Source organism: Liolophura sinensis, chromosome 10 (genome assembly GCF_032854445.1).
Source record: "Liolophura sinensis isolate JHLJ2023 chromosome 10, CUHK_Ljap_v2, whole genome shotgun sequence".
NCBI lineage: Eukaryota > Metazoa > Mollusca > Polyplacophora > Chitonida > Chitonidae > Liolophura > Liolophura sinensis.
The window spans coordinates 10,119,726-10,143,742 of NC_088304.1; the positions used below are offsets into that span (position 1 = coordinate 10,119,726).

Below are 24,017 nucleotides of genomic sequence, written 5' to 3' on the forward strand. Positions count from 1 at the left end.
TGTACTTTTTAACAATATTTCCGACACAATGTCTCTAATAGACAGTGAGAAGATATAACAGTTCTATCCTCCAACCCAATGTCTCTGACAGGGAGTGAAGTACAGCAGCTCTCTAGCCTAAAACTTTAGGTCTCTAACACAGAGAATCTGACTCGCCTTGTACTTTTTAACAATATTTCCGACACAATGTCTCTAATAGAGAGTGAGAAGATATAATAGTTCTATCCTCCAACCCAATGTCTCTGACAGGGAGTGAAGTACAGCAGCTCTCTAGCCTCAAACTTTAGGTCTCTAACACAGAGAATCTGACTCGCCTTACCGTCCAATACACAGTTGTTTTCGTACTCCTCTTTAAACAGGGTAAGACAGAATATGCTAGAGAAGACTTTAAAGGTTACTGAATCCAATTTAAATGATAAAGCTTTATGCCAAATTGAAGACATGGCTCTTCAAAACATGTGGCTTTTTTTCAGATACTGAGAGATGTATTCATCTTACAAAATGTCTTAGGATTTTTTGGAAAGTAAGTTTGTTGAACTCTTGGAGCAAATAGAGATTTTTTGAAAGAGTTGAGAAATACAAATGCAATGTGAGCTGACCTTCCATCTGGACTGAAGGCCAATGAAATCACAGCTTCTGCGTGACCCTCTATGGAACTGGTACATCGTGTGACGGATCGCACTCTGAACACCGCCTGCGGCTGATATATAATATCCAACACTTTCTCTGAAGTCTCCAAACTTTCAGGACCTAGGGATTTCTCTAAGGTATCAACAATTTCGGTGTCGTTGACGTAAAACAGGTAAGGCGTGGACTCCTCCTGTACCACAGAAAAAAACAAACAATGAAACAGATTGAGCTTCTTTCACAGGGCAGCCGACAATGTTGCATTTATGTTTGTTTATTTATTTATTCATTTGATTGGTGTTTTATGCCATACTCAAGAATATTTCACTGGTATGACGGCGCCCAGCATTATGGTGGAAGAAAACTGGGCAGAGCCAGAAGAAACCCACGACTGTCCGCAGGTTTCTAACAGACCTTTCCACATATGGCCTGAGAGGAAGCCAGCACGAGCTGGATTTGACCTCACAGAGGCCGCATTGGTGAGAGGCTCCTGGGTCATTGCGCCGTGCTGGCGTGCTAACCCCCTGGACCACGGAGGCCCCTGTTGCATCTGTATTAATTCCGTAAGTACATGTACAGGTATCCCTCATACTGAACGAGGCGTCAGCCAATATTTCCGTAACCCGTCACTAAAATATCCTACAAAAGACCCATCAATTCAGCACAGAAAACTGATGTATAAAGGGAGATAACACAGTCAACAGACTCATAGTATTGGCTGCAGGATACATGGAGGAATATAATCTCCCCCATTTGACCATTGCAATCTATTAAAAAACGGGGTATTTTGCCTGATGAGGGATAATAAGAGTACTATTGATTTAAAGTGTTCAGTATAATTATGTGGAAGATGTCGTGCAGGGACATGAATATTCCCACATCTTGCAGATGATGCAAAATGCTGTTCAGACGAGGTTATCTCCCTTTATTTGGCTGTGAGAGCACTGATGCTGCTCAAGTGATTTGACTATATGCCTTCCTTGCTGAGCCCTCTGTAGAAAAAAAATGTTACTCTTGCTTTATTTCCCTATGGACAAATGACACTATGACCACCTCATATAAAAAACAGTCAACAAGGCAAAATATCAGTGAGACTTTCTGAATTTTTTACAACTTGAAATTTACAATGATGTTATCGGGAGCCATCCAACTTCTATCTGTGATCGATGTCCATTTATCGCAGTTTTGAAAACAAAACTTCTTAAGGGATCATAGTAAATAAAATAATAACCAGTACCTTGAATTTGTTCCAAACCGAACTAGATAAACTGGTAGGAATACATCAAACGCAAACAAACATGTTTATATAATAAGTTGATAAATCCATTAAATTCAGTAACTGTAGATCAACATTTGTAACCATATAGACCCCATAATTCCTGGGGATTTTGTTTATTATTACATAGAGGGCATAAAGTATGCTAATTAAAGAACCATCAATAACTCACTTGACTTTCAAAGAAACTTTAATATTACACATGTACATGTATTTTCTGCTTTGTTCTTGTAATTCCAAGATCGACACCACCCAGTTCTTTCTTTGTCTTGTTGGCCAGCTTATTCGCCAATATACAACCAGCTTCAATGTTCAAAACATTTATTTACTTTAATTTCAAAAAAAAAAAAAAAAAAAACACAAACAGAAGTACACAAACTTACAGGCGTTGTCAGGAAATGTCCTCGAGCTTGACCTAAGTCTTTATCAAAAACACGTGTAAGTCTGCACACAAAAGGATTATGGGTAAAATACAGATATGCATGGAATTAGTTTTAACTCACCTTTTGTAACAAAGCATTACAAATGAGTTGTAGCTTGTCCACAGTGATATCCACTGGAAGGTCAAATGGAGTACCAGTTACCTCCCCTGTTTCACTCTTGAACTGAGCCAAGAGTCGCCTCCCTTCTTCTTCACTAAAACAATAATGATTTGACTGAATTACAAAATGAATGACATTATAAGAATATTGGAATCTGCTGACTTCACCTTCTTTCTATTGACAGATGAACATGAGGTGATGCGCTGTGGTAAAACATAACTAGAGATTAAAACACTGGAAGACGTGTCATGTTAAAACTCAATGCATGTACATGTTAAATCACCAGAGGCTAAGATAAAGCTTGACAAAGCAACTAACTTTGCCAATACAGTCTAGTCTGTTTCAACTACAACTGCCCATGACTGACTGTGACTTTAGAAATAATATTTCCCATAAATCTGTAAATTAATGTCTATTTTTAGTAACAAATTGTATCGCTCTAGTGACTGGTCAGATTTAAGAAAGCACGCTATACGCACACCAACTGCCATACACATGTAATGCCCTAATCTTTGTGTTCCTCAGCTTAAAAGAAATACTAGGCCAAATGTATATATATCTATATGCATCGAAAACCTATTCCTCATATGTTAAAAAGCACCCCTTTTCTTTTTTGTGACATTGTAGAAGCAAAAAATCTCTGTTGAAAATCAGCAAAATCACACACATCAGGAGAGAGTTCTTTCAATAATAATCAGAGCAAAGGGAGATACTTTTCCGCTGGTGTCAGGCACACTCTGTTATGACTTCTTGCGATATGTGCCTAAAGAGCCTGAGTGACCTGACACTCTGTGGCAATCAGAATTCTTGGTCTATAGAAAATCATCATGGACAGAGAAACCTGCTACAGTAAGTTGTGCCGTACGTTACAAACATTTGTTCCAGGGGGTAGAATTCAACATTTTCCGTGCGTAGTCTAGATGTATTTATTTATGTATTTATTTGATTGGTGTTTTACGCCGTACTTAAGAATATTTCACTTATACGATGGCGGCCAGCATTATGGTGCATGGAAACCCGGCACAGCCCGGGGGAAACCCACGACCATCCGCAGGTTGCTGGCAGACCTTCCCACGTATGGCCGGCGAGGAAGCCAGCATGAGCTGGACTTGAACTCACAGCAACCGCATTGGTGAGAGACTCCTGGGTCATTACGCTGCGCTAACCGACAGAGCCACGGAGGCCCCGTAGTCTAGATGTAGGCTACCAACGTCAAAGTGAAGCCAAACATGGCAGTGGAGGAAAACGTCTTGACAGAGCGCTCTATGCGATGTGGTAGGGCTAGACTATTATAAAGGCAGGGCTAGACTATATTATAAAGCTAGCCCTAGAATTGTGCTACATCACACTGAGTTCATCTCTTGAAATACCTCTCGGAACTAACTTGATTCGCACTCGTGACAAATCACCCTTGGGGTGAAATAATCTTTGAAGGCAACAGGCTAAACAGATTTGTATATCCTGTGAGTAGCCCATATGTAGGGCTGTGATTACGTATACTATCACAGCCCTGTCTTGTTCCATAAGCTTACCCTGAACAACTCTGTACTTCCCTTCCTGGCTTTAATATGCTGGGCACCAAATAATTTGTCTGTCTGTAGTTATAGTCATCTCAGCTATCAATTCCAGGTAGGTGTTCCCATGTGTCATTACTAATAAATCCACACAAGCATGAGACTAGTGTGGAAACTGGATAAATTCCAACTCCATCCGCCCTGTTTGAATGTATGCTCCTCAGAGCCCATACAAGGGAGATATTACTAATATTACTGGCATATATATATTTTGCACATCTTGTTTATTCTTTAAATGTTTGAGAAATTTTTTTATTCATCAATGTTCATTATGGGTTCCCTCTATGTGATTACTGGTGAGACTGATCCTAAACAATTAGCCAGGATGTGTGTCAAAAGGTCTAACTTGCCTAACAATAGCAGTGATAATTGTATACATGATTCACTCCTCTGTGTAGAGTATGCATTCAAACAGAGCGGTTGAAGTTAGAATTTATCCAGTTTTTACTAGTTTCATAGTAGTGTGGATTTATTTGCGAGGACACATGGGAACATCCACCTACCTGGAATTGGTAGCTGAGACGACTATATCTACGGTCAGACATATTATTTGGTGCCCTGCAGTAGTATATTAAAGCCAGCAAGGGAAGTACACTGGTGTTCAAGGTAAGCTTATGGAACGAGACAGGGCTGTGATAGTATATGTAATCACAGCCCTACAGAGGTAGTGAGCATCCATATACATCAAAAAAACTTTATTTCCACACACCATGCACGACATAACAGGAGAGAGAATCTCCGATATTTCCCTCCTACAGCCTTAAGTCAAACTTGGGAGGAGGCGTCTATCCATGAGAATAACCATGTCATAAATGTAATGTAAAGAAAATGAAAGTGCCGACGGCACAGTGTATACACCTGGTCTGTCAGGAAAGAGAAGAGTTTGATTCTTCCGACATAGGATCCATTTCACACCAATCTTTTTCATCTACAGTAGAATTTACTGTAAACCTCAAAATTATGCAAAATACTCACGCCATTGTGTTATTAAGGTGTTAAGTTTTCCTGTCGCTTCCCTGTGTTTTCAAACAAACCAGAACCACGTGCGTGTTAACCGGAAGTCAGGGATAATACATTTTTTGCAAGTATTGAAAGCATTTCTATGATAAACGATATATCTGCAATATGTCTTTGCATACATGAACTGTAACACCCAAATGATACAGATCCTCAGCATGTACCTCATCAATAACGAATGAAGCGATATCAATGTTTAATTACTACAAAAATAACAGATGGCCCCTTTTATTTCGGTGTGGATTCCAATATGTCTTCTCAAGAGCTCGGCTGTCACTTTTTCCGACGAATTTTTCGGCTTTCACGTATCACATCACCACCTTTAGTTCATAACAAAGGTATAGATGGAAAATAAGTGTTCAGTTACTGATCGCAACCATGTCATTGTGCTCGTGTAATCAGATCTCGATTTAAAAATCAAGTTTGAGGGGAAGCACAATCTCTTGGCCAGAGAAATCTCGAGTTCGAATCCAGCAGTCAGTGTAACTTGGAAAACCTTGGTCCCCATAATTTGCTACATGTTCGTGAACTAGTATAACTTTGAAAATGGCATGCTACCAACGGTTCAATCACACGGCTTCATCCATAACCTCCTCCATTTCTTGGAATTAGCATTTACGTATGCCGTCTAAATGACTCGTGCAGTGTGCGAACGTACTGTCATTCATTATTTTGAGCATGAAAGTGAGTGTTTTAAATTAGAGGGTCCATTGTTTACAAGGAACATTCATACACTACATATTTATTCATTTATTTATTTTATTCATGTTTTACACCATACTCAAGAATATTTCACTTATATGACAACAGCTGGGGGTAACCCAAGATCATCCACATGTTGCTGTCAGACCTTCCAACGTGTGGCCCGAGAGGAAGCCAGCATGAGGTGGACTCGAACTCACAGTGATTGCATTGGTGGGAGGAGTCATTGCGCTGTGCTGGCGTGCCACGGAGGCCTATACTACATATGTATAAAATGTTGATGAACACTTCAGGTTTGTATATAATGGTAGAATTGTCTTGTTTTAGGTCTTGCAGTGCTGCCCAGATGCTGTTGCTGTCAAACTTCTAGACAGATGTCAAGTCAGAGCAATAGAGACTATGAAGTCAATCCAGAATTTGTTAACAGAAATCCAAGGTGTGTTTAGTAAATATAGATATTGACATTTTGATTTATTTCTTTATTTGATTGGTGTTTTACGGTTACTCAAGAATATTTCTCTTTATGACGGCGGCCAGCATTATGGTGGGAGGAAATTACGCAGAGCCCAGGGAAAACCCACAACCATCCGCAGGTTGCTGGCAGACCTTCCCTGTTACAACCGGAGAGGAAGCCACCACGAGCTGGGCTTGAACTCACAGCGACCGCATTGGTGAGAGGCTCCTAGGTCATTATGGTGTGTTAGCCATGGAGGCCCCCTTGACATTTTGACAGATATGGAACCGTGAATTGAGAATATAAAGAGATCACATTCGTCCACAGTTTAGATTATGTACACAGAGTACATCACCGCCAGCCATGAGCATGTCTGACTGTTCCACATTTTTGTGTGATAATACATGGAAGTGTTCACAGGTTCGGTTTTTTGGTTTCTGTGCAATAACTGCTTCACATATTTTCTGAATTCATTTTGTGTTCCGTCAGTTTAAGCTTGAAATTCAGCTTGATACCTTTTGCATATTTAGCATGGGATATAGATGTGGGATTTGGGCGTTGACTTTTAACCCTTCATCTTTAGTTTTAAGGATTTCTTCGTCTTCATATGACTGAAAAATTGTTAAGTACAAAGTTAATCCCCAAGTACTCACTCACTCACTCGTCTTTAGTTGTATGTAAATCCATTTTTTCTGGCATCACAGTCTGCCACGACATTTAAGTTTGGTGTTATTCAATATTGCCCTCTTTGACATTCTATCTTTGGCTCCACCCCTGTTATGGCATTCACAGTAAATCATCTGTTCGTATAATTTTGACCATCTAATCACCCTGCTGTAGTAAATTGATGAAAGAATCATCTGAAATTGTGTGTGACGTACTTCGCATGATTTTCTCCCAATTATGAATAAATCACCCTTTTGCATACAACAGTTCATACATTAGGGTTATTAGTTGGTGAGAATTCGAGGAAATTATGTGTGATTTACTGTATGCTGCATTATGGGATATGATATTTATTGGTTTAGTTCCTTTTACAATAATTTTACTGTCTTATTTCAGGAATCTTGAGTCCATGGGACTGGCGCGTAAAACTACAGGATGGACTTACCAGTATCCACGTAAAGATTATTATAACAAGTGTGTAATATTATTTATTATATGTAATATAATTTTGTAATATTTTGCATCTACATATATATATATATATATATATATATATATATATATATATATATATATATATATATATATATATATAATATCAGGTCTCATTCACAGCTTAGTTTCTCATAGAAGTGTGGATAGAAAATAAGTGTCCAGTTAACAATCTCAGACATGTTGATATACACTTGTAATCAGATCTTGATCTAAAAACAGAGTGTAGAAGAATTACAGTGCCTGTTAGGGAATGCAAGAACTACAATTTCAAACCTATGCCAGGGTAAGTGGCATGTTCAAATTTAGGAGTTGCTGATTCTGTTGTTACCTGGAAAACATACCTGGAAAACACACATGTATCTTAATCCCTCAACCTTTTCGCATACGAAAGAGCAGCTTTCAGTGCAATGTATGCACATTTTTAATTTGATTTTTGAGACAAAACTACATTGGTTGGATGGGCCAGTTTCAGGGCTTCACGAAAAGTATAATTTCATCACTCAACACAGAATGATGCTTCAGAATATGCTTGAATGAACACCTTACAAACATGCAAAAAGGTTGAAGAATTACAATAGGTCCATAATTTGCAACATGTTCATGGACTAGGATTTAACCAGTGGCTCAGTCACACAGCTTTCCATAAATAACACACACTCATAACACACACTCACAACAATGTCATATGGATGAAAGCTACATCATCAACAAGAACTAGAGAGCAACAAGGCACACTGCTGATTAATTTTGCCTACTACTTGTATCAGGTCATATCCAGGGCTGTAGTCAAAACGTGCTGTTAATGTGTCCAATCAGCCACTGATTTTTTTTGTTCATAGGTTGGACAGTATAGTCTCATTAGTCAATAGTCAACCAACAATCTGGCACCTCAACTGTTAATTTAAATGTGGTGATGATTCTGATCGGGGGGCCTCCGTGGCTCAGTCGGTTAGCGAGCTAGCGTAGCGTAATGACCCAGGAGCCTCTCATCAATGCGGTCGCTGTGAGTTCAAGTCCAGCTCATGCTGGCTTCCTCTCCGTCCGTACGTGGGAAGGCCTGCCAGCAACCTGCAGAGGGTTGTGGGTTTCCCCCGGGCTGTGCCTGTTTCTTCCCACCATAATGCTGGCCGCCGTCGTATAAGTGAAATAGTCTTGAGTACGGCGTATGCTTGCTGTCTGGCCGTATGCGGGAAGGTCTGCCAGCAACCTCCGGATGGTCATCGTATAAGTGAAATATTCTTGAGTACGGCGTAAAAACACCAATCAATCAAATAAGATTCTGATTGGTTCACGGCAGCCACGTCACCATCCTTGCTATATTTGTAGCAATTTGTAAGAGTATTTTTGACACCATACTTCTAGGAGATGTAAAATTTAAAAGTATGTGAATTTAGTTACACAAGAACACAAGAATTACAAAGAATTTAAAAAATAACAGTGATTATAAAACTGTTCCCATGTTCAGTTCTCATATTTATATTGGCTGAAATGTAACAAGCTCAGTTTTTATCAGTGACATTATGTTTTAGGCTAATATTTGAAATAACCAATCGTAACACAGCCGGATACATAGAGCATTCAAATGGGAAAAGGATAATCTCCGCCTCCACCTCCGAGTGGCCAATCAGACAGCATCTTTACAGGTATGATTGACAGCATTGTCAGGATTATTTAACAAGGCCTAAGCTTTTAGAGACTCAGACAAGACACTGTCTTTGTTCCTTCTTATGGTAGAAGCACTTCAGAAAAAAACAGGTGGTTTGGCAACTGCAATTTTATTTTGTGTTTTACTGGCCAGCCGGCACTAAACTGAAAATCCACCCTCTTTTTTGTCAGACCTTGATATTTTTCCTGTTTTTCCAAAGTTTCTATATGCATAAATATGTCTTGAATGGGGAAAAAACTACTGGAACAGTCCAGATTTCCCACAATTAATTTTTAAGATTTACATCTATACCATCCTCTGTTGGAAAAATATTTATTCTGCCTGTGAAACAATTTAAATTGGCATAGCATTAATTCTAAGGTGGGTCAATTTTAGATACCAGTGATGTTTCACTGAGCTATTGCTCTTTTATTTTTTTTTTTTTTTTTTTTTTTTTGTTAATGCCTGAATCAAATTCTTTTGAACTTAACTCATGTAATGTGTGCCTGTGCGGAAAAAAGAGTGAGTGAGTGAGTGCTTGGGGTTTAACATCGTACTGCGGGAAAGAGAAAATCTGCCATTAAGTGAGAACGAATATAGAACTTTCAGAACTCAGTGCTAACATGTATGTTTCATTGCAGCTGCACAGATGTGATAGCAGCACAGAGCATTGGGAGGATTCTTGCACATCGCTGTCACCAGGCAGGACTCAGTCAGGTGTTCTGTGATTACGACGAGAGAAGTTTGTCACAGAAGGTTAGTCCAGTGTCGGGTTCAGAGCTCTGGGTTCATCTGGGTTCAGAGCTCTGGGTTCATCTGGGTTCAGAGCTTGGGTTCATCCGGGTTCAGAGCTCGGGGTTCATCCGGGTTCAGAGCTCGGGGTCAATCCGGGTTCAGAGCTCAGGGTTCATCCGGGTTCAGAGCTCAGGGTTCATTCGGGTTCAGAACTCGGGGTTCATCCGGGTTCAGAGCTTGGAGTTCATCCGGGTTCAGAGCTCTGGGTTCATCCGGGTTCAGAGCTTGGAGTTCATCCGGGTTCAAAGCTCGAGGTTCATCCGGGTTAAGAGCTCGAGGTTCATCCGGGTGCAGAGCTCGGGGTTCATCCAGGTTCAGAGCTCGGGGTCCATCCGGGTTCAGAGCTCAGGGTTCATCCGGGTTCAGAGCTCAGGGTTCATTCGGGTTCAGAACTCGGGGTTCATCCGGGTTCAGAGCTTGGAGTTCATCTGGGTTCAGAGCTCTGGGTTCATCCGGGTTCAGAGCTTGGAGTTCATCCGGGTTCAAAGCTCGAGGTTCATCCGGGTTAAGCGCTCGGGGTTCATCCAGGTTCAGAGTTCGGAGTTCATCCTTGACAGAGGAAAGAAATATGTATTGTATTAGAGCCTTGGTAACGGTCAGAAGTGGACGCTGTTGTGTTGCCTGCCATGAAATTCAATGGAAACCTCTGTCACCAGTATGACATGATCATATGTCAGACCAAGAAAATTTTGCCTCTGTAACTTGTCAGAGGTTCATCCGGGTTCAGAGCTCGGGGTTCATCCGGGTTCAGAGCATGTTGTTTTGCTTTATGCAGTTCCATAGGTCTGTATAAAGTTTCTTGAGTTTCATTAATGAAGGCCTTTAAGTTGTTGGAAAATAGTTATCAGAAAAATTCAATTCTGTAACTTGTTCAGGAAAGCAGAGAGTTACAGATTTAATAGAAAATGTGAGATACCATAATTCTTTTCAACTGCCTCTGCTATGGGGTGTAGAAAAAAATTTGTACAGTTTTGTGAAGCTTGAATCTTTAGCAGCGCAAGTCAGTTTCATAATAATTCTGTGCAAAAAATTCCACCGAAAAGGTTGAAGATTTATAGCAGATTGATTAGTTTTTCGTGCCATGTTCAAAATATAGAATATTGAAAGAGTACAGTTTATGAGTGGTGTAAAGTGGAGTGCCAGGTGTAAACCAAAGACCTTTGTCAGGCACCTCATTGGTTAAGTGCATGAAAGCCGTGCAAGCCTGCAGAATGCAAGAATTCAGCAGGTTAATCCAAAAACAATAAAACACATCTAGACAGGTTGCAGGTACGCTGGTAAAGTGGAGAAGACAGGCCACTGGAAACCTTTGACCTGGGTAGTGCCACATGTTGACATTTTGTTTAACACAATGTTTTTTTTTTCTTGTAAGTCACATGATGAAAATCATTTAGAACATTCAGTGGGTAACATTGATGTCACATCTGCATTTTTTGTCTTGAAATAGTTCATTTCATGGTTCATGTTTCATTTTTTCACTTTTTCAGTTCAAAGTATTTATCCAGGCCATGAAAGATGGGGACATAGAACTGTCGGAGCCCAAAGTGATTAAAGCCGGAATAGAACCAGGGATTGACTACGACAACCCAAAGGGCAACAGATATGCTGAAAAGAAACGCTGGAAGGATGACGTTCAAGTCATTTCTTAGTGATTTAAATGTTCACAGAATTTTGTAGACGATAATAAATAGATTTGTTTTGTATTTGTCATGGAAATATTCCCTGTTTGTCTTTTTTTTTACTTCACTAAAATTGGGCCCAGTTTTTTAAAAGTGTATTAACAGCTGAGCCTGGTATTAACTTTAGTCGATTTTTTTGTATTAGAACAAGATTGGGAGGCATCCGTGGCTCAGTCGGTTAGCGCGCCAGCGCAGCGTAATGACCCAGAAGCCTTTCACCAATGCGGTCGCTGTGAGTTCAAGACCAGCTCATGCTGCCTTCCTCTCTGGCCGTACGTGGGAAGGTCTGCCAGCAACCTGCGCATGGTCGTGGGTTTCCCCCGAGCTCTGCCCGGTTTCCACCCACCATAATGCTGGCCGCCGTCGTATAAGTGAAATATTCTTGAGTACGGCGTAAAACACCAATCAAAAAAAACAAAAAAAAAAAACAAGATTGGTATTAAGATTTAAGCCTGGCTTGAACTCTTTTGAACAGCAGTTCACTCCAGATAGGAATACGGGAGATTTGAGGTTGCATTCTTTTATCGCTGAAGGTAAAAATGGTCCTACCGTACCATGTGGCCTGTCAGAAATGTTAGCCAACTATATCTGATTACATTTACTATAAAATGGGCCCTGCAAAACGATTCACAAAAGCTTAATTAGAATTGACAAACACTGGGAAAATTTGAGGTGCTTAACATTTGTGAACTTACAGAGTTCCTGATGGAAAGCGGTGTCATTTATGTATCCAGAACATTGCGAGACAGGTGATTGGTAAATTAATGTCAATCTCCAGCGTGTGTGTGAACACTGGTGCTAAAGCACTGCCTGGACAAAGGGAATCGGAACTACAGTCGCTTGTAAACCATACAGTGGATTTTACAAATTAGTTTCAAAAGTAGTTACGCCACTTCTTCAAAGGATCTGAAAGGTGGTTGTTAACTTATGTAACTTAGGTAAGTTATGGTCATGCGCAAAATTTAACTTGTACTTCTAAGTGGTCTCAATAAATGGACAATATATTAGTCCATAACTACATAACTGTACATTTTCGAAAGAGTTATACATCTTAATGATTGAATAGCTAACAACAGCGTGTGAAAAATATGCTTGTTTTTGGAGACATTTAATTAAATGGTACATCCTTGCAAATCATGTCTAAAATTATTAACTAGCAGTCCACCCAAAGCGAGCATTTGTACCCAGGGTTAATTGGGGTGATTTTAAGTATTTACAAGATTGTCTAATGGATTGACATTCATAGCATATGTCCCTTTGTGCAGGAGTACTTACACTGTAAACAGACTTTGATTATGGATGTCTTTCCTTGGTGCTTGTCATTATAATAATGGCAGCCGCACAAATGTCTGTATGGGACACTTGATTACTTATATGGTGATAGTGCTGCCTCATTGTGACCAGTGAAGTCACTTTATTCAAATCAAAGCTCTCATTGCTTTGGCTGCACCTTTAATTTACCAGGTTTGTTGGGAACTTGGTTAAGGGCAATCTCTCTTCCAGACCAGCGAGTTTCATCCACCAGTAAACCTGACTGTCGTCTTGGGTAGTGTTTAACAGTAACCAATAAATTAAAAAATAGTTCTTGATCTGTATTTTATGTCTAATATAACTTATTTGATACCTGTTTTATGTCTAACTAAAGAATTCACCACTTAAACGACGGCAGTCAGTTCAGTGGGTGGACGAAACCAGTGTGCCTGTGACAACCCACAAACCTCCAGCAAGTTGGTGAGAAGCTTTTCCACCTGTGATGTACAGATCTGTACATGATACTGGTGGAAGACATATGGTCTTCAGTGGAGATACAACTGGGGCATTAAACGTCTCACAAACGAGTGGTTGCTGCCACAGCCAATGAAGACATGACAGGGGTATTAAATGTCTCACAAACCAGTGGTTGCTGCCACAGTCTGTGAAGACAAGACAGGGGTATTGAATGTCTCACAAACCAGTGGTTGCCTGCCACAGTCAATGAAGACATGACAGGGGTATTAAATGTCTCACAAACCACTGGTTGCTGCCACAGTCTGTGAAGACAAGACGGGGGTATTGAACGTCTCACAAACCAGTGCTTCCACAGTCAATGAAGACAAGACTGGGGTATTGAACGTCTCACAAACCAGTGGTTGCTGCCACAGTCTGTGAAGACAAGACGGGGGTATTGAATGTCTTACAAACCAGTGGTTGCTGCCACAGCCAATGAAGACATGACAGGGGTATTAAATGTCTCACAAACCAGTGGTTGCTGCCACAGTCTGTGAAGACAAGACGGGGTATTGAACGTCTCACAAACCAGTGGTTGCTGCCACAGTCAATGAAGACAAGACAGGGGTATTAAATGTCTCACAAACCACTGGTTGCTCCCACAGTCAATGAAGACAAGACGGGGTATTGAACGTCTCACAAACCAGTGGTTGCTGCCATAGTCAGTGAAGACAAGACTAGGGTATTGAATGTCTCACAAACCAGTGGTTGCCTGCCACAGTCAATGAAGACAAGACTAGGGTATTGAATGTCTCACTAACCAGTGGTTTTTTACCACAGTCTGTGAAGACAAGACGGAGGTATTGAACGTCTCACAAACCAGTGGTTGCTACCATAGTCAATGAAGACAAGACTAGGGTATTGAATGTCTCACAAACCAGTGGTTGCCTGCCACAGTCAATGAAGACAAGACTAGGGTATTGAATGTCTCACTAACCAGTGGTTGCTACCACAGTCGATGAAGACAAGACTACGGTATTGAACGTCTCACAAACCAGTGATTGCTGCCACAGTCAATGAAGACTAGGGTATTGGATGTCTCACAAACCAGTGGTTGCTGCCACAGTCAATGAAGACAAGGCTGGGGTATTGAATGTCTCACAAACCAGTGGTTGCCGCCACAGTCAATGAAGACAAGACTGGGGTATTGAATGTCTCACAAACCAGTGGTTGCCTGCCACAGTCAATGAAGACAAGACAGGGGTATTGAATGTCTCACTAACCAGTGGTTGCTGCCACAGTCAATGAAGACAAGACTGGGGTATTGAACGTCTCACAAACCAGTGGTTGCCGCCACAGTCAATGAAGACAAGACAGGGGTATTGAACATCTCACAAACCAGTGGTTGCTTCCACAGCCAGTGAAGACAAGACTAGGGTATTGAACGTCTCACAAACCAGTGGTTGCTGCCACAGTCAATGAAGACAAGACGGGGGTATTGAACATCTCACAAACCAGTGGTTGCTGCCACAGTCAATGAAGACAAGACAGGGGTATTGAATGTCTCACAAACCAGTGGTTGCTGCCACAGTCAATGAAGACAAGACAGGGGTATTGAACGTCTCACAAACCAGTGGTTGCTGCCACAGTCAATGAAGACTAGGGTATTGGATGTCTCACAAACCAGTGGTTGCTGCCACAGTCAATGAAGACAAGGCTGGGGTATTGAATGTCTCACAAACCAGTGGTTGCCGCCACAGTCAATGAAGACAAGACTAGGGTATTGAACGTCTCACAAACCAGTGGTTGCTGCCACAGTCAATGAAGACAAGACGAGGGTATTGAACATCTCACAAACCAGTGGTTGCTGCCACAGTCAATGAAGACAAGACAGGGGTATTGAACGTCTCACAAACCAGTGGTTGCTGCCACAGTCAATGAAGACAAGACAGGGGTATTGGATGTCTCACAAACCAGTGGTTGCTGCCACAGTCAATGAAGACTAGGGTATTGGATGTCTCACAAACCAGTGGTTGCTGCCACAGTCAATGAAGACAAGACAGGGGTATTGAACGTCTCACAAACCAGTGGTTGCTGCCACAGTCAGTGGAGACAAGACAGGGGTATTGAACGTCTCACAAACCAGTGGTTGCTGCCACAGTCAATGAAGACAAGACAGGGGTATTGAATGTCTCACAAACCAGTTGTTGCTGCCACAGTCAGTGGAGACAAGACTGGGGTATTGAACGTCTCACAAACCAGTGGTTGCTGCCACAGTCAATGAAGACAAGACTTGGGTATTGAATGTCTCACAAACCAGTGGTTTTTACCACAGTCTGTGAAGACAAGACAGGGGTATTGAATGTCTCACTAACCAGTGGTTGCTGCCACAGTCAATGAAGACAAGACTGGGGTATTGAACGTCTCACAAACCAGTGGTTGCCGCCACAGTCAATGAAGACAAGACGGGGGTATTGAACGTCTCACAAACCAGTGGTTGCTGCCACAGTCAATGAAGACAAGACTTGGGTATTGAATGTCTCACAAACCAGTGGTTGCTCCCACAGTCAATGAAGACAAGACAGGGGTATTGAATGTCTCACAAACCAGTGGTTGCTCCCACAGTCAATGAAGACAAGACTTGGGTATTGAATGTCTCACAAACCAGTGGTTGCTGCCACAGTCAATGAAGACAAGACTAGGGTATTGAATGTCTCACTAACCAGTGGTCGCTGCCACAGTCAATGAAGACAAGACTGGGGTATTGAACGTCTCACAAACCAGTGTTTGCCGCCATAGTCAATGAAGACAAGACGGGGGTATTGAACATCTCACAAACCAGTGGTTGCTTCCACAGTCAGTGAAGACAAGACTGGGGTATTGAACGTCTCACAAACCAGTTGTTGCTGCCACAGTCAGTGGAGACAAGACTGGGGTATTGAACGTCTCACAAACCAGTGGTTGCCTGCCAGTCAATGAAGACAAGACTGGGGTATTGAATGTCTCACAAACCAGTGGTTGCTGCCACAGTCAGTGAAGACAAGACAGGGGTATTGAATGTCTCACAAACCAGTGGTTGCTGCCACAGACAATGAAGACAAGACAGGGGTATTGAATGTCTCACAAACCAGTGGTTGCTACCACAGTCAATGAAGACAAGACTGGGGTATTGAATGTCTCACAAACCAGTGCTTGCTTCCACAGTCAGTGAACAGTGAGTGAGTGCTTGGGGTTTAATGTCGTACTTAACAATTTTTCAGTCATATGACAATGAAGGAATCCTTAGAGCTGTCAATGAAGACAAGACTGAGGTGGTTGTTGCCACAGTCATCTTCCAACAAGGTGCATCTTGTAAAAACTATTTACACTAATGGTCTACAGAAAAATCACAGACAAACAATGGCCAGGTAAGGCTGCTTGAATCATTTATTTCCACCCAGCAGCACTGGATTTACACCTGTCTAACATGTAGCCAACACTTCAGGAACAAGTACTTGGGGATTAGTTCTGAATTGTCAGCCATTTTCAAAGTATCTTACATAAATCTTCAAAAACAAGTGAACAATTAAGAGGAGAATAAAACATTCTGAACACATGTAAGAATTATGTACATGACAGTGGTTTTGCCAAACATTGTTTGAATCACATTGGTTACAATTATTTCAACCTCCTCTTGAGTTTTGTGTGCAGAGAGAAACAAATTTCAGACAAGTCAAAACAAGATTTGTGCCCTTTTTCATTATATCAGTCCGCAATATGAACAAATGAAATTCATGAAAAGAGTTTTATATCATAGGCCTTTTAAAATCCTTAAACCTTTTTAAAAGTCTATTTCGAGTTTTGAATCCAAGATTCATTTAATTAAATTGGACAATACCCTTGTTTAGAGAACATACACGCAATCTTAATTCCTATATTTGTTACTTCAAAAAAAAGTGTAATGAAAAAATGTAAATACAAATAATTGCAACACAGACTAATGGGTTGAAAACATTGTGAAAGCAATCATAATGTTCTCGACACGCCAAAACTTAAACATACTCCTCACAAATCAAAACAGATACTTAATTCTTGTAGTCCAGACTTCTTTCCAGCTTTTCTGTTCAGTAGTGTCCAAATTTGGACAGAACCTTGAAGCAAGGCGTCAATGTCACACCTGGATACCCAGTCAACTTGACAAGACCACGTAATAAACTTCACAGGCCCCATGTTCCTCTATCCCCAACCCATTAATTCACCAAAAACACAAACATTAACTATAAAAAATAACAACCAGTAAAATAACAAATAGGCTTTGTGATCAAATATGACCGAGAAATACTGCCTTAAAAATGTTGCTTTTCCACATCTGGTGATGAAAGTATGTCAATGAATGCATTTTTAATTTATACAGACTTTAAAACTACATGTAGCCACCTTATTACTAATTTAAAAGCTACATGTAGCCACCTTATTACTAATGTAAACCATTTATAAGCAATGGCTACACAAATAGAAAGACAGAAGAGTTTAACCAATTTTAAAAATTCCCAAATACCTATTGAAACAAGTTACTGTTTACTAAACTAGTGGTATTAAAATTCCTTGTATGAATCGTGCGTCAGTATTTACTCAAGTCATGCTATTAGTGTGATTTTCCAACATTTTGTGTCCCTTTATTCATTTGATCGGGGTTTCACACTGTACTCTAGAATATTTCACTTACAAGGGGGTACATTTTATGAGCTTTTCAGAGCCCTTGTATGCTTGTTTTCAGTGCCCTCTGTATGCCTGTTTTCAGTGGCCTCTGTATGAAGGTTTTCAGTGCCCTTTGTATGCTTGTTTTCAGTGGCCTCTGTATGAAGGTTTTCAGTGCCCTCTGTATGCTTGTTTTCAGTGACCTCTGTATGCTTGTTTTCAGTGCCCTCTGTATGCTTGTTTTCAGTGCCCTCTGTATGCTTGTTTTCAGAGGCATCAGTGAGTGAGGCTCTTTCAGAAGTCACGGGCTTACACTAATTCTTCAATCTTTTCAGCCAGTACTGTGACCAATATTTGAAACATTCTTAAGAGAACTATGGTGTGCAGAGTAATGATATAAAGCTTGCATTTTTAGTGAGACAAATATTTTATTTTTTAGTGTCATTATCATATTGTATGTATAAATTCCACTGGAAAAAAAATATGCTTTAGAGGTCAAAGAGGTTGAAGATGTAAAGTAAGGTGGTTCCAATTTCAGAACCAGCAGTATCAAAAACCACACACGTAAGTCACGTAAGGTTCTCGCTGAGGCTCATGTCAAGTTTATACCAGTGGTTCCATTTAGCAAGTGACAGTACATCAGGGGGAAATCTGAATTTTGTATGAATGTTATTGGGTGAATCGTAGACACAGATGATATAAAAAAAATACTGGTTCCAAACACATGAAAGATAATCGGTGAATGATGAAACCACAATATCAACCATATTACTTATTTATTTGATTGGTGTTTTACGCCGTACTCAAGAATATTTCACTTATATGACGGCGGCCAGCATTATGGTGGGTGGAAAGCGAGCAGAGCCTGGGGGAAATCCACGACCATCCGCAGGTTGCTGGTTGACCTTCCCACGGAGAGGAAGCCTGCATGAGCTGGACTTGAACTCACAGCGACCACATTAGTGAAAGGCTCCTGGGTCATTAAGCTGCGCTAGCGCGCTAACCAACTGAGCCACGGAGGGCCCCCACCATGTTACTTTTAACTTCCAGTGAAAACTTATCAACTTTACATTTAATGACTGCAAACAAATCATGAACATTCCAATTATTTGCACTGAACATTTACAGTACACAAAATTTATCTGTTCCAATTCAAGAATTCATTGCCACTTTATTTTAATAAAATTCTGGTCTAAATTATGGATATACTATGTTGTGCACTATATACAACAATAAATTATATCTTTGGTTACACACAAAAAATATTAATTCAATGGTACAAGGAGAAAAAAATTGGCTGAAAAAGTGGACTTTGTAAAGAAGTACCCAAGGACGTTCAGCCATGCAGGGGGCTGTCAAGGTCAAAGTGACCTTTCCCTGAGCTAACACAACCAAAATAAACAAAAACTATGATTCATGACACTAATGAACAGTGAAACATGAAGACTGCAACATCAAGTTCTTTCTTAACCCTTTTTTGCATTGTTAAAATACTGTATTTGACACAAAATTTGTCCATTACTCATTTTGCACAATTCTTTATAGTTGTATTGATCTGAGAGAGGCATCTTGAGTTTTCAGGATTTCATTTTGTTAGTCTGCGTGTGATTATTACACCTTTGCAAAACAACTAGGCCCAGTTTCACAAAGCGGCTTATAATACTTTTTTTTACTGTACATTTGTCGTACGTCGTATAATATTTCGTACATTACTATTATCCTGCCATTGTCCTATATGTATAACTATTGTACATGTACGACTTCTTTGCGAAGCTGGGCCCAGGAGTGTGATTAGCACACCTAAATTCACTCTCTCCAGGCTTCTAATTTAGTCATGTGTGTCCTACTAGCACACCTAGCCACTGTTTTCAGAAGTGCATTAGGCGTGTGACTGTGATAGCACGCCTCACATTCAAAGGCCTGAGATTTGTTTGGAATGTATAACACCATATCCTACTGGAGAAAAGTTCAGCTTCACCAAACTAATATTTTATGATCTTAAGTTGATGAACTTTGTTGGGTAAATTTGTGAGTCAAATACAGTACATGACAATACTCTGACGTACAATCGCCTTAGATTCCGAGAGAATTAAGCGATGCTGTAGGGGGTGTGTTACATTGCCTGGCAAGCGCTGATGTTGTATGTAGTCATACACACAGGCGGCGATAAGGCATGCCAAAGGCTCTTGGCCACAATTCAGTGTTCTGATATCAATTTTCATCCTGATCAGTTTGAAGTCATCTCTACAGATTCAGCCGTGTTTTTAGTGATATGTACAATGAGATCGGTGTTCACGAAAGTCTACGTATGAGAACTGACGCTCCTGGAAAAATCTGACAGAAAAAAACCAAAACGATAAAAACATGCAACTAATCATTCATATTAGATAGTTCATTTTCTCCTTTTGGGGCAAAAATCCCCCAAAATGAGCAAAAATGTGAAGAAAAAAATTCTCATGCTCGATGGATATGCAAACCATGGTCATGGATTTATTTATTTGACTGGGGTTTTACACCGTACTCAAGAATATTTCACTTATACGACGACGACCAGCATTATGGTGGGAGGAAACTGGGCAGAGCCCGGGGGAAACCCAGGACCATCCGCAGGTTGCTGTCGCCATGGTCATGGAGGTTTGATTCATGATAATGATGTGACTTCTGGCCCTGTGAGGACTCCTGACTTTCACCCTGCTAATTTTTACTTCAGATATGGACATTTTGCATTGTGATTACATGACTTTTGCCCTTTTTATCTGATTTCCTGTATGGGCATCTTGCATCGTGACTTCAGTCATCTGTATAACAATGCAAGACCCGAGTCTTGAACATGCCTTTGACTTTCATGTACATATCCAAGATCTGGAAGTGTCATATCTATTTTTCAATCGTATGGCATCATGACTTCAAATGTGCAAGACTTTATGTCTATAACATTCTTACAATATACCATATCAGGACTTAAGTAAACAAATTTCAGTTGTGTAATATCCAAACTTCAATCGTATGCTATCCCGACTTCCAATATGCAATATTCAGATTTCAAAATTAGACTTTCAAATTAGACAGACCATACATGTAGCAACACATGCAACGAGACATGAGGATGAAGCCATGGGTTGAACATCACAGATCTCAACACGATACCCCAGCACTTAAAAATACCGTTCGAAACGAATATGACTGATGACATCATATCACTGACAAAATCTGATTGTATCAACAATAGGACGACAGTAACGCGAACCACAGGCGGCCAAATAAAGGGATTGTGGTTTAGTACTGCAAAGCACAGCACAGATGAGTGATCAACGTGCGAGTCAACTCACAGTTTGTTCCTGGAACTTTATACCTTACGACGTTAGATAAAAATCGGCACATACTTAACCACTGAAGAATCTCCGCAACTCGACCGTTGTGTCTTAAGCTCTCTTGTACACCGAGCATTATCCTATCATGGACATCATGACTTGAGCCATGGGTGAGCCTCTAATGAGCTTTTACTTCTGTCTCCATAATCATACAGTAACTCTTCTCCAGACTGGATGTCTCTTGACGCCACCAGTATCAATCGAGGTGTGCCCTTCACTTCAGTTAACTTCGTATGACAGTTTCCCTTCTTGCTGTGGTTCAGCAGCCTTCCCAAACGACCCGACTCCAATGTAGCATCAACGCTGTGAAAGAAAAACCAGAAAGTCCACATTACTAACTTGTTACTAACCTGAAAAATTTCTTTTTACAAAAGTGGTTAATGAAGTTCATTTTTCTTAAGGATAACATGCAAGCCCATCTTCATCTATTCACCCAAATGAATGAGAATGTGCAACGACACATTATATTTATACTGCAGATGCAACACATGTGTAAAATGCATACAATATTTGTGTTTAATGTTGTGCTCAAGAATTTTTCATTTACGTGACAGTGGTCATTGATATTATGAGCGAAGAAAACCAGAGGGCACAAAGTTAACCATTAAAGTTTGGCAAATACTTTGTCATACTACTTATTTCAAGTATGCGCACCTCAGGAATGGAATAAATTATCAACACAAATCAGGAGTCTTACTTCTACATCTATGTTTGAATCAAAACTAAAATCTGAACTCCTGCAACATATGCCTAGTATGTAGTATTTGTACAGCAGCAAATATGGGTCATGCACATTTCATTTGTGTTTTTTTTTTTTTTTTTTTCGTATTTCTTTAAAACACAGTTTTGTGAATAATATTAGTACCCTATCAACCATCATCAATATTAATTTAGAATTGTAAGTTGGTATACGGTAAGCTCAGTGGAGCATTCTTCCCACCAATACTCTATCACGTGTTTATCTCTGTATATGGTATATTGGTGAATGAATAAATGAAATGAATTAAATGAGACAGTTTAACAGATGTGACACACAGAGAATTTCACCGTGAGTGCCCTCTAAAAGTGCACACCATAGTGGTGCAAGAAGCCAAGTGAACAAACGCATACTGAGGATTTCATGAGGAACAACATCATTTAAGCTCTAAATTGATTTATATATTTGATTAGTGTTTTATGCTGTTCTCAGGAACATTTCACTTATATGGTGGTAAAAAGCCTTAACATTGTGGTGGGAGGAAACCGAGCAGATACCAGGGAAACCCACAACCATCAGTAGGTAGCTGGCAGGAGCTGGACTTGAATGCATTGATGAGCAGCCCCAGAGTTAATAATCCCTTGGTCATGGAGGCCCCATTAAATCCTGAAGTTTACTACTAAGTTGGAACGTAGCTCGTTTTTCACACTCACCAATAGTTCTTATTCTTGTGTGTAAAGTAGTACATGTAACAGCCAAACTTGTCTGGCCTTTGTGCGTATTCCTCCTCTCGCAGTTTGGCCGTGTTGAGATCAATTAGGTCACCAGCGTACTCCACTACAAATCCTCCTCGCCGGAAATCCTGTGTAGCAATCACACCTCGTCCTTTACCCTCAAATTCCACGACCTGGGGAAAAATCACAACAAATATTACCATATTATAACAAAAAATTTTACTGACATAGAAAATACTTATTTTATTGTGGAAATTAACACTGCCATTTAAAAAAAAAAATATGCTTTCACACAAATGCACAGGAGGTACAGTGTACATTGTACACGTTGTTATGATTAAAACACAATACATAAGGGTCCCCTCTTACCTTTAAGCCAATTTCTTTCCCATTTAATACTGCATCTTCAATACGGTTTTCTTCATCTTTCTGTTGAAAATAAAACAAACTGTCAAACAACCACATAGCTTTAAAGGGGCCACCATGGGGTCAACTCCAGCTCATGCTGCCTTCCTCTCCGGAGATACGTGGGAAGGTCTGTCAGTTACCAGCAGATGGTCGTGGGTTTTCTCTGGCTCTGCCTGGTTTCCTCCCACCAAAATGTTTTAAGTGCAATATTGCTGAGTAAAAAAAATTAAATAAAATAATAAAATAAGCTTTAATAATAACACTGAAGTTTCTCACTTCAAACACTTCTCCCATAAAATCTGGAAAATACCTACAAAAATTCATTTGATACTCATTTTTGTTATCTCCAGACCACCATCTTGAATTTACGAATTTCATGTCATTTGGACATTCTCATTCAGACACCGCGAAGGTCTGTTTAGTGACGGAGAAAAATGAACAAGGATTCAGTCAGGTTTTTATAAACAGAAATTTCCGGCCACGCATCCATACTCCTCACAATTCCATGCTCCTCATGCAACTCCATACTCCTTACAATGCATACTTCAACAACTGCCTAATGTAGATTTCATCAGTTACAATATTCAGCTCCACTTCAATACTCCTCATATAATATATAAAATTTTTCATATAATATATAAAATTTTTCACTAGCGGCCAGCATTATGGTGTAAGGAAACCGGGCAGAGCCCGGGGGAAACCCACGACCATTCGCAGGTTGCTGAGAGTCTTTCCCACTTACGCGCAGTCAAATAAGTTAGATCTGGATTCTAGCCTACCTCCACATCAGTCACGGCAAAACTAACACTTCATCAGCAGACAAGGCCATAGGTAATCCTTGGTAAGAATCAGGGACATACCTTTATGTTTGACACACACTGACGATTGCTTCTTCGGACGGGAAAAATAATCAGTGAGGACGTGATTGTTAGCAGCTGGATCCGTCTTCCT

The 24,017-nt window shown here is 40.3% G+C and overlaps 3 protein-coding genes across 3 annotated transcripts in view; 1 reads left to right on the forward strand and 2 right to left on the reverse strand.

The window, feature by feature from the left end:
- LOC135476371 (notchless protein homolog 1-like) overlaps positions 1-5,040 on the reverse strand; it is a 62,096-nt gene extending 57,056 nt beyond the window's left edge. Inside the window, exons 1-3 of the mRNA XM_064756371.1 lie at positions 4,995-5,040; positions 2,407-2,539; positions 600-820 (exon numbers count right to left, since the gene is read on the reverse strand). Of these exons, the coding sequence (XP_064612441.1) occupies positions 600-820; positions 2,407-2,539; positions 4,995-4,999 (359 nt within the window). The 5' untranslated portion in view covers positions 5,000-5,040. The remainder of the gene's footprint in view (positions 1-599; positions 821-2,406; positions 2,540-4,994) is intronic.
- A 245-nt stretch (positions 5,041-5,285) lies between these two features.
- LOC135476372 (large ribosomal subunit protein uL18m-like) lies at positions 5,286-11,501 on the forward strand. Its single transcript, XM_064756372.1, has 6 exons — positions 5,286-5,374; positions 6,066-6,174; positions 7,255-7,332; positions 8,883-8,996; positions 9,640-9,754; positions 11,281-11,501. Exons 1-6 carry the CDS (start codon positions 5,287-5,289, stop codon positions 11,440-11,442), a joined length of 666 nt encoding a protein of 221 aa, XP_064612442.1. The 5' UTR covers position 5,286; the 3' UTR covers positions 11,443-11,501.
- A 5,996-nt stretch (positions 11,502-17,497) lies between these two features.
- LOC135476862 (N-lysine methyltransferase KMT5A-like) overlaps positions 17,498-24,017 on the reverse strand; it is an 8,018-nt gene continuing 1,498 nt past the window's right edge. Inside the window, exons 4-7 of the mRNA XM_064757006.1 lie at positions 23,927-24,015; positions 23,028-23,087; positions 22,638-22,831; positions 17,498-21,530 (exon numbers count right to left, since the gene is read on the reverse strand). Coding sequence (XP_064613076.1) covers positions 21,320-21,530; positions 22,638-22,831; positions 23,028-23,087; positions 23,927-24,015 — 554 coding nt within the window. The 3' untranslated portion in view covers positions 17,498-21,319. The remainder of the gene's footprint in view (positions 21,531-22,637; positions 22,832-23,027; positions 23,088-23,926; positions 24,016-24,017) is intronic.